At 57.0% G+C, this 10,231-nt stretch overlaps 1 protein-coding gene across 1 annotated transcript; it reads right to left on the bottom strand.

The window, feature by feature from the left end:
- Positions 1–805: 805 nt before the first annotated feature.
- On the bottom strand, positions 806–4,126 carry LOC129591444 (uncharacterized protein K02A2.6-like). The gene is made up of 4 exons (XM_055487103.1): positions 4,069–4,126; positions 3,642–4,019; positions 1,358–2,791; positions 806–1,314 (listed from the first exon to the last, which is right to left on the bottom strand). Exons 1-4 carry the CDS (start codon positions 4,124–4,126, stop codon positions 806–808), a joined length of 2,379 nt encoding a protein of 792 aa, XP_055343078.1.
- Positions 4,127–10,231: the final 6,105 nt, after the last annotated feature.

Below are 10,231 nucleotides of genomic sequence, written 5' to 3'. Positions count from 1 at the left end.
GCTGCGAGGCTCCCATGGGTCCAGTAACTATGGGGTATCCCATCAGAGGGTTGACCGCGCCGCCTTGTGGCTGGTTCATACCCATCTGGTTGCACCATTGGGTGAACATGGCGAACATTTGGTTCGGCATGGGGTTCATCCCGGCTTGAGTCATCAGCGGCCCTATTGGGGCCGGCTGGATGCTCGTTACCGTAATCGGGATGTATGGTAGCGTCGGTGGCATGACTGGTCCGGGGATGAATGGTCCCGGTACAAGTGGCGGGCGGATCTGACCTATTGGGCCGATCGGTACTGCCGGTGCGTTCTGACCGGTAGCCGGTGCATTCTGACCGGTGGCCGCGCTCACATTCACCAAAAGTCCGGTTTCGTCGAGCATAGTGCCCGGTGGCAAGGTCTGGAGGGGGATCGTCCGGGGTTGAGTGACCATCCGTGACCCGACCGTTAAACCTGCCAAAGAATCAGCCGCTACGTTCGCATGCGGATTTGTTACCTGTGGGATTGGGGTTTGGGTGGCCGAACGCGTTTCAGCTCGGGAGCCCGATCGGTCGTGCGGGTACGGCTGAGATCGTCGGTTGTCGCGTCGGCTGCTGTTCGATCCACTCGACGGAGGGTCTCGTCGTCGGTCAGACATCGTTATGAGAGGCTATTGGGATAAAGGAGATACGGCTCGTTAGCATTCTGATAAGGCCAAATAAGTTCAACTGAAGATTCCATGCACAACTGAAGAGGTCCCATTCCGACACCAAAGGTCCATTCTTAACTATGTCCTAGCTAAGCCCTAACTTATTCTAGGTTAACTATGGCCCTATGTTTGTGGTGTGGTGGGTTTTGATGTTTTGGGCTTCTTTGTTGGTTTGGCCGATTTGACCGGTTCTGCCCGTCCTTCAGCAATCCTGTCGAGGATATCCTTGTGTGCTTCATCTTCGGCCACTTGAGCTTCTTCAAGTACCTCCTGAGCCGTTAACTTAGGCTTCTTAACCGTCCCGTACTTCCGCTTTGGAGCCGGGGGTTCAACCGCCTTATCGGTTGAAACTGCCGGGACCGGTGTGTCAGGTCGCTTCTTCACCGGTTTCTTCGCTTTTGCCGGCTTCTCCTTCGGTGCCTTAGGCTCCTTAGGCTTGGTTAAGGTAGCCTCGGGTTTTGCGGCTAAGTCCGCTGACTTCTTCGGGTCAGCCTCGGATGATCCGGCTAAGTCCTTAGGCTTCTCCGGGACGGCCTCGGGTTCATCCTCTATCACAGCCTGCTTCTGCAATTCCTGCAGGGCTGGTGTCTCGAAGTCCGACGGAGGCTTCTTCCTCGGTCGGCCACGTTTTCCTTGGGTTTGGGAGGTTCCTCGGACTTAGTTTGTCGGACGGACCCTTATTGGGGTCCTGAACCGACGTTAAGTCCGGTTTCTGAGGCTCCTTTGCCGGTTCCTTCGGCTTATCTTCGGCTGAGTTAGCCTTTCGGGCCCGGGTATTGCGAGCGGGCTGACCCACATGGGGGTACGGCACCGTTGCAAGGTTGTTACCCGGGGTTACCTCGGCTTTCTTCTGGCTGTACGATCGGGTAATCCGCCGACGCTTGTTGCTTGGATGATGCTTACATCTATCCACGGCGACAACATCTTCCTTTCCGGTTTCGACGTTGCGGAGCCAAAGGTTGTTGGGTCCTTTATAGTTGAGTACCGTCCATACTCCATCGTACCGTTCCTTCCTGGTAGGATCCTTATTGGGATACTCTACCAGGACGAGGTCCCTCTTCTGGAAGTCCGGTACGGATTTCTTCTTATTGTAGAGTTCGGCTGCTTTCTGGAAGGCTTCGTCGATGTTCGTCTTCGCGATGTCGTGAGCCCTCTGGAGCCGTTCCTTCATCCTTCTGATGTATTGTTCCTTGTCGGTGTAGTGTTCCGGTGCGTTGGTTCCGGTGATGACGTCCTGGGGTATGGTCATCTCACGTCCGTACAGCATGTAGTAGGGTGAGAACCCGGTGGTCGCATGTTTGGCTCGGTTGATTCCGCATACTACGTACTGTAGGTTCCGGTGCCATCGGTGACCATCCTTGGCGTCGCATTCCTTCCGAATTCCATCCCATATCGTCTGCATGGAACGTTCGACTTGGCCTTGACCCTCTGGGTGGTAGGCTGTTCCGAAGGTATGCTCGATCCCGAAGATCCTGGCCACTTTGGCGAAGGTCTTAGCCGTGAAATGGGATCCTTGGTCGGTGTGAAGGTGGGTCGGCATGCCGTATTTTAAGACGACATCCTCCACGAAGAACTTTTCGAACTCCTTTGCCGAGTTAGTCTTGGTCGCTCGGGCTATGGTGAACTTGGTGAACTGGTCGGTAACGACCGCGATGTATTGGTATCCTTTCGACTCAGTCCGAGGTAGGGGTCCTTTAAAGTCCGCGTAGATTCGGAACCATGGTTCACCGACCTCCATCTTCTGGAGTTTACCGGGTGGTTTGGTCCGAGGCTTGTTCACCAAGGTACACCGGGGGCAGTTATCCACGTAGTCATGGATGTCGGATAGCATCCGGTCCCAGTAGTACCGAAGCTTCGCTGCCTCCAGTGTCTTCACGCGGCCGAAGTGGTTGCCGGTTTTTCCGTCGTGAAGTGCTCGGATGATGCCTTTTCGCATGAAGAGCGGGACCACGAACCGTCGTTCCAACTTGGTGTTGTGGGTGGTCAGCCGGTACAATAGACCTCCGCTCATCTGGTAATGTTCCAACAATGGGGACTTATGGTCCAGCTGGTCCTGGTTTTCCAGCTCATCGATCTTCTTTCCGGAGGTGAGGGTCCCGGAGTTGCAGTCTGCGTAACTCCTTGTTGGACTCCATCGGCTTCTCTTCTTCGTCCTCGGGTTCGCCTTGTGAACCCGGAGCCTCCGGTCCATTAACCTCGGTAGTCCGTACCTTTGCGGTTCCGACCCTCGACTCGCCTTGTGAGCCCGGGTCGTCCGGTACGACTACGTTGATTACCCGTACGTATGGGATGGACAAGTCGTTCCAGTCCGAGATGACCCTACATCCAGGCAGCGGGTTGCTTTTGGAACGGGGCGACGCATATTTGTGGTCTGCCTCCATTCAGCTGCCGCTCGGAGAGACCTTATTTTAGCCTCGTCCGTCCAGCCTCCGGGCTCGAGTATGAGGTCCGGATGTCTTCGGCTCTTTTCCTTGATTTCGTGTCGTTACCCGGAGAGACCTTATTTTGATCTCATCCTTGAAGTCCTCAAAGTTGGGTACCTGGTCCAATTCTTCATGGGGGTCGTTATCGTCGGTCGTTCAAGGGGCCACCGAGACAGAGCATCCGCATTGTCGCAGAAGACTCCAGGTTTGTACTCGATGGTGATGTCCTTGCCTTGCAGAGCCAAAGCCCACCGTGTTAACCGGGGTTGATGCCGGGTCTATTGGACTCACAGCGCATCAGGTTCTGTAAGGCTCGGTGATCCGTTCTGACGGTGAAGGGTCCGTGGTCAATGAAGTGTTTAAACTTCTGGACGGCCCAAACTACGGCTAGGCATTCCCATTCGGTGACTCCGTAGTTCTTCGGCTCCATGGAGAACTCGGCTGGCAAATGCTACGGGTGGTCTTCTGACAACACCGCGCCAAGTCCGGCTCCACTGGCATCGCATTCGATTACCGTCTTCTTGGTCGGGTCGAACTTGCGAGTACCGGGGCTGTGGTTAGAGCCTCTTTGATGCCGTTGAACTCCGCTGTATGGTCGTCCGTCCAGTCTGTCCGGATGGAATTAGTCTTCCGAAGGAGTTCATACATCTTCGATGTCCGTTGGGCATAGTTGCGGATGAACTTCCGATAGTAGTTGGCCAACCCGAGGAACGACCGCAATTGGCGTTCTTTTCGCGGGGGTTGGTGTTGAGCAATAGCCGCTACTTTTTCTTCGTCGGTCTGGACTCCGGCTTTGCTGAGGACATGTCCGAGGAAGGGTAACTTATCCGTTCCAACCTCGCACTTCGAGGGTTTGATGGTGAACCCGGCCTCAAGTAGGCAGTCCAGGGTGGCTCGGAAGGCTTCCTTGAATTCTTCAAAGGTCCGGCCGAAAGAAGATATGTATCGATGTACGCAAAACACCTTTCTTGCGGGCTTTTGCAGTTATCTTATCGACATGCATCTGGAGGTTGCGGTCCATTACAGCTCCCGAACGGCATCCGGTTAAACCTGTACATGCCTTCTGGCGTAACGAAGGTTGTCATGTCCTTCGAGGCTTCGTCCATTGGGATCTGCCAAAACCGATTGGCAATCTACCTTGCCGTAATATTCCATCCCGGCGCACTTGTCCAGTAGTTCATCCGGGTTCGGAGGGTAGTTGTTCTTCTTGGTTACTGCATTCAACTTAATGTAGTTGATGCAGAACCTGGTTCCGACGGAGCCGTCCGGGTTTTTCTTGGCTGCCAGACCACGGGAAGCTCCATGCTGCGTCGGAGGGTTCGATCACTCTTGGTCAGCATCTCTTGGACGTGTTTGGAGATGAACTCGCGACCCTTCCAACTGGTTCTAGTTGGTTCTTTTATAGGCTTTGCACCTTGGACGTCGATGACGTGGTGACTCCCTTGACGTCACCGTAGGGTCGTTTGAGGTTGGAAATACAAGCCGATACTCCATGCGATGTCCCGTAGAACTTGTCGCTGCTCATCGGTTAGAGTTTGTCACCGAGCTTCATGGAGTTGATGGCTTTCTTTTGTTCTTCGACGGTTGCCGGTCTTCGTCACCTTCTTGGTAAGTCGGACCCGGGCCTTTTTGTCGTCCGTCATATGTTCGTACGGCTCGACTCGACCCATTGGGGTTCCTTTCCGGATGGTTATGTCCTTATTAGACCATACATCCGAGGCTTCTGAGTCCCACCCTGAATCTGTTGGCTTCTGCCTTCTCCGCTGTTCAAGTGGATGGTCCAAGTAGACCGTCAGTAACCCCATTGGGGCCTGCTGAGTCGGTCTTTCCCACCTTCCCGGTTCGGGAGGTCCGGGGATGGTGGCCTACCATGCTCCCAGACTTTTCGTTCCCGAGTTCTGAGGGCTTGGACGATCGTCCATTGTTTTCACGGCAGATCGGGCATTCCAAGGCCATATTCTTGATCCGGGGCCCAGCCTGCGGTATTAGCTAGGCGGCCTCAGTTTTGTGGGTGCACAGCCCCGAAGCTAGCCTTACTTTCTTGGCCTGGTGCCAGTTACAAGGCTCGATCGGAGGTTCAGAGTCCGGCACGCCTTAGTTATACGGGTGTCTTCGCCGTATCGACTCCAGAAGGAGGCAGTATCCAGGGTACCGAAGTGGTAAGGGTCCCAGTGCCACATAAGGCGTCGGCCCAGTTCATGGACTGATCTCCAGTAGCGCCGTATGGGGAGCTGATGTTCCACAAATTGTGCGTGGAGTACGATCCGCTCTTCTTCCCATTCGATGACTTCTCTTCTAAGGCTTCGGTTAGGTTAATTACCTCCTGGCATTCCTCCCTTGCGGCTCGGATCTGATCATCCGTCCCGCCGACTCGATCAAGTGCGAGTCTTATGCCAATCGTCCGGTTTCAAGGAGGTGTCGAATGCCGGAAGACCAGGTTCGGTACCTTTGGTTGGTATACCAGAGGCCGATGCCTCTGGTATCGGGATAGACTTTAGTATCCCTCGGACTGGTTCCCCCACCGTCGTCCGTACTTTCGCCAAGTATTGTTCGATGGCGTTATGGATCTGCAGCTCCGTTACGAGGCTTCGTTCGGTGTCCGAGCATTGCGGGCAGACCGGGGGTCCGGGGTCATCGGTGATCAAGCCGATTTATCCGAGCCTCATTCGCTGCCGTGCCCGATGCCTCTGGTATCGATAGGCTGCACTAACCCGAAGATGGGTTCCGCTGACCTCACGGTGGCGCCCGATGAAGACAAACTTGGAATGCAAGTAGTCGCATCCAAGAAGTACAGGAACGTCCGAGTTATTGGGTTGACGTGGAAGGTATGGGGACTGGTGAATCTTGCAAGGTTACCGGTACGGTACAGCAATGGGTCACCATGAAGGCGATTTGTCCGCCAACACCGCGTATTTTGGTGAAGCCCCAGGGATTCGAGTTTAAGGTTGTTGGCCCGGCAGAAACGCTCCTCTATTAGGGATGTTTCGGCCCGGTGTCCAACATGGCCGGTTGTGACCGGTCCATTTGAACTTCATGTGTCCATGCCCGACCACCTTCGGTCGTCCGGTGGACTGTAACGGTTGGATCGTTACTTCTCGGATGGTCACTTCGACCGGAATTAAAGTTGTCGTTGATCCGCCGGGGACACTATTGGTGTCTACACGCGGCGGTGATGAGATTCTGTCCAGCCTCGGTAGGTCTACTCCGTCTTGTGGGTTGACCGAGGGTCGGTGGACTTAGTCGTTCTGCCGGGGCTTGTGAGCCTGGTAGCGGATGGAACTTCCATAACCGAGTGATTCGCCTCTGACGGTTAGCTACTCCGTCCATCAACGATTCGGCGGTTTCCATCGGGTATATCCGGCTTGCTATCCGTTCTTCCATGGATGGTTGACCTTCTCGTAAGGTTGAGAGGTTGTATTGCATGTTGAAGAACGCGATCCGGTTACAGTTCGTGCCGGTTGTCGCTGGAAGAGGTCCGCTTCCTGCTGCAGACAGTAGGCGGGTACCTGTGCCTCCAAAGGTACTGCTTCCCAGTCTTCGAAGTACTCCGTTACTTCGTCGGTCGGAGCCTCCGGCCGTCTACCTGGTTGGCCTACCAAGGACGGTTCAGGCGTCATTCTGACGTCCTGCGAGGTTGCGGGTCGGCGTCCCGATTCTCCGCTTAGCCCGTGGCTCGTAATGCCCACTGGGCACCGAGCCGTCCGGGCAGCCTGGTGACGTTTCTCGTCCCGGCTGGTCGGGTCCGGTTTCTCCGGCCGACATCCCCGGCTTCACCTTCTGGGCCTGGGGTCCGGGCACGTTCTGTGTCCCGGCTGCCGATCGGATCCAAGTTCCGGCCGATCCTCCCAGGTACCTGTTCTGGTCCGGGAGCCGCATTTCGGCGTGGCGAGGTTCGGGTCGATTCTCCGAGTATCCGAACTGGGGATGTCCGGCGCCTAGTTGCCGTCCCCGCCGCTAAGATTCTAGCGGACTCTGCTGACCGTTGCGGAGGCTAAATTCGTTGAGGTTCCGAGTTGTGTCCAAAGGGTTATCCGGTTAGTAGGGTTATCCTTATCCGGTGGTTCCGTTGGATGACAGAGGTCGAATGAGTCACCGGAGCTCATCGACCTTAGGCGTTTCCTGGGATGTACCTGACAGGCCCGCCAACTGCCGGTTGGTATCCGCCCGGCCCCTATTGGGGCCGGGGACGGCGGCAGCGGCCGTTGGGCTGGTGGCGGTTGCCAATGGGGTCGACCACCATTCTGGGGGTTCCTCCATTTCCCTGGCCAGGCTGCCGGTTGGCTGCCTTGGCCGAATCCGCCGGCATTCTGCTGACGGGGCGCGGGGTGGTACGATGTTCGGGTAGTTCTGATTCGCCGAACCTAATGGCCATCCGTTATCGTACCGGTACCTCCAGTCCAGGTACCATCTCCGGTTTGGATTGTCTTCCAGCCGGAGGTTGGCATAGCCACAACTCGCTTGGTTGTGGTTGCCCCATAGGCAGTGACCACAGGAAAATATCCGTCCTGGGTCCACTGGAAGAACTTGGCTTCCATCCGACGGGGTTGCCTGGCGAGCCTCCTGCTGTGGTGTCCGAGGCTGCCGCTGCACGTTCTGGGGCTGTCCGCCTGCCCGCGCGGTTGCCAGTTTCCGCGGCCGCGATTCCCGCCGCCACGTCTTCCGCCCGGAGCCACCATATTGTGAGGCTCCACCGCGTCCATATCCGCCTCCGAAGCCATACCCCTGGTTCTGAGGTTGGCCGTAGCCGGAGTTCTGGCCGTAGCCCTGTTGGGGCTGGCCATAGCCGGGGCCTGAGGCTGGCTGTAGCCCTGTTGGGGCTGGCCATAGCCGGAGTAACCCGCTCTGTGATTGGCCGCAGCCGGGGCTCCGAGGCTGACTCGGTTGGCCGCTATTTCCATAGGCTGGCGGCGTGACCATGGTCCCATGGGGCTCCATTCAGGTTCATCGCCGCCATTGCCGCCCAAGTCTGTTCGATTTGACCACGGGCTGGGTGGTGGTGTCGCCGGAGGGCTCTGTCGGTGAAGCCCCGGTTGCACGTTCTGGTAACCTGGCGAGTTGGGTTGGATGTATCCGGGAGCCGGTTGGGTCACAGGAACGGGAGTCGCCGTCCTGACGGTGATGTAGTTGGTGAGTTGCCACCTTTAACTACCTGATACATCGGTCCCGGGTGAAGTCCTGCACATAGTCCCGGAACTCACGCGTCGTCTTCGGCATCCGGACGTCCAGAGCTGCCCGAAGGATTGGCTCCGTGACGTTCGTCCGCAGGTAGAAGACCGCCAGTTCGTCGGTGAGGTTGCCTCGTTGTTTGAGGTTTATGATGGCGTCATAGTACTGCTCGGGGTCTCTTGCCCCAGCATGTACTTTCTGGTAGTGATGTCCGCGACTGCCGTGACCTGTTTGTCCGGTCCATGAACCGGGCCGCAAATTGCTGCAGCCAGTAGTCGACGGTCCATCCGTTTTCTTCGGGTTCCAGAGTTGACTGGTTCTGGTACCATTCCAGGGCTTGTCCAGTTAGGGCGCCCTCCAGCTCCGTCATAAAGGCTACGTCCGTCATTGCGACGCCGTCAGCCTCCGAGCGATAGATTCGCCGGATCTTTGTGATCCAGCCTTCCACCTTGGCCCCGTCGCCGTTGAACTTCGGCAACTCTGCCCGATTCTTCCGAGCCAAGATCCGGTTGTTCCGCTCTTCGTATCGGCGCCGGCCTTCTTCATAGCCTTCCTGTCGGGCTTGAGCAATGTCTTGCTCATCGGGTGGTGGGGTCTGACGGTGTTGGACCGCCGGCATCGCCTGTTGGGCTACCGGAGGGTTCCAAGCCACCGGGTAGGCCGCTTGCTGGTTCTGCGCAGCCGGGGCGGGTTGAGGTGGGTACGGCTGTGGTTGAGGCTGTGGGGGTTACCAGGGGTGCCGGCTGGGGCTGTCCAGGTCCGGGCGGAGGATTCTGCGCCCATACCCTGGTTCGGTGGCGGGGTTTGGCCACATACCCAGGCATCCTCTGAAGGACTCTCTGTTGTGGTCAGCCACATCCCCGGTATAACCACATATTGGTCAGCCTGGGGCACCGGACCTATTGGGTCCATATTGCCTTGCCGAGGCTGACAGGGTCCATTGCCAACAGCGCCGGGGCCCACCAGACCTATTGGGTCACGGTTGTCTGGCCGAGGCTGCTGTGGTGCGTTACTCGGATATCTGGGACGTACCGGGTCAGCCCAATTGCGCTGCCCTGCCGATACCGGTTGAACTTGATCCTCGGCGGGTACGTGTTCTGGGAGCCCGAACGTTGTCGGTCCCGGTTGGAATTCCCGAATTAGGTTGTGAGGCTCCCGCCGAAGCGTTTGTCGGCGGTCGGAGTCCCATGCCAGATCCGTTTACCGGGGCTCAGGGGTTCGAGCCTGGGGTCGGGAGCCTCGGGGGTCCGGAGGCTCGGGAGTCGTCCTGTCCGGTTGAAGTCGATACTACAGGCCTGTTCCGGCTGAGAACATCGTCGTTGTGGATGTTCCTCCGTAGGCCGTAGTCGTTGTGGTATGACTGGGTCGGTGCGTTGGGGGTGGCCGTCGAAGTGTTTCGCTCCGGCTCCGGGGCTGACGGTACCACCGGCGCCTCGGTACGGGTCCAACCGATGGTTCAGCCCTAAGCATTCCGACCTGATAAGTCTGACTCTCGAGAGCCCCCGTTTGACCTGTTGGGTTCAGCAGGGGTTATCTCGTCGCAGGTAGTCATCAATCTGCTGACATTTATCCTGCTCTTGGGTAGTCCGGTAGGGGGTTGCTCGGTCATGGAGTCCTCGAGGTATGTCTTCTTCTTCCTTCAGGCATGAACCTCGATGCCCAGGTTTTCTCGTTCCTGGTACATCTGGTTGTACTTGTCACCAAGGTCGTTGTACCTTAGATAGGTCGATGCCGAAGTTGTAAAGCTCCTGTTGGTACTTCAGGAGACGGTCCTGTCCATCTCCCACTGGGTCTTCTCGACTCAAGCTGTGTGATCCGGGCTCGTTGAGCCTCGATGACTGCGAGGTTCTCGGTACGAGCCTGTCTGAACCGGGCTGTCTCGTTCTGGAGATGTGGTGAGGGCGAGGATCTGCTGGCCAAGTTGGGCCTGGCATAGCCGAAGGTCTACGGCTATACCCTC

The sequence above is a fragment of the Paramacrobiotus metropolitanus genome, unplaced genomic scaffold, assembly GCF_019649055.1.
Source record: "Paramacrobiotus metropolitanus isolate TYO unplaced genomic scaffold, Prichtersi_v1.0 Parri_scaffold0000046, whole genome shotgun sequence".
Taxonomy (NCBI): domain Eukaryota; kingdom Metazoa; phylum Tardigrada; class Eutardigrada; order Parachela; family Macrobiotidae; genus Paramacrobiotus; species Paramacrobiotus metropolitanus.
This window is presented reverse-complemented; position numbering and strand designations above follow the sequence as displayed.

Excerpts from the sequence above, each read along its gene's own strand:
- LOC129591444 (XM_055487103.1), bottom strand. The coding sequence starts at position 4,126 with ATGGACCGCAACCTCCAGATGCATGTCGATAAGATAACTGCAAAAGCC. Across the intron at positions 2,792-3,641 it reads CACAGCCCCGGTACTCGCAA|ACTGCAACTCCGGGACCCTC; the intron begins GTTCGACCCGAC and ends GGAGTTACGCAG. Across the intron at positions 1,315-1,357 it reads GGTTCAGGACCCCAATAAGG|GAAAACGTGGCCGACCGAGG; the intron begins GTCCGTCCGACA and ends CCCAAACCCAAG.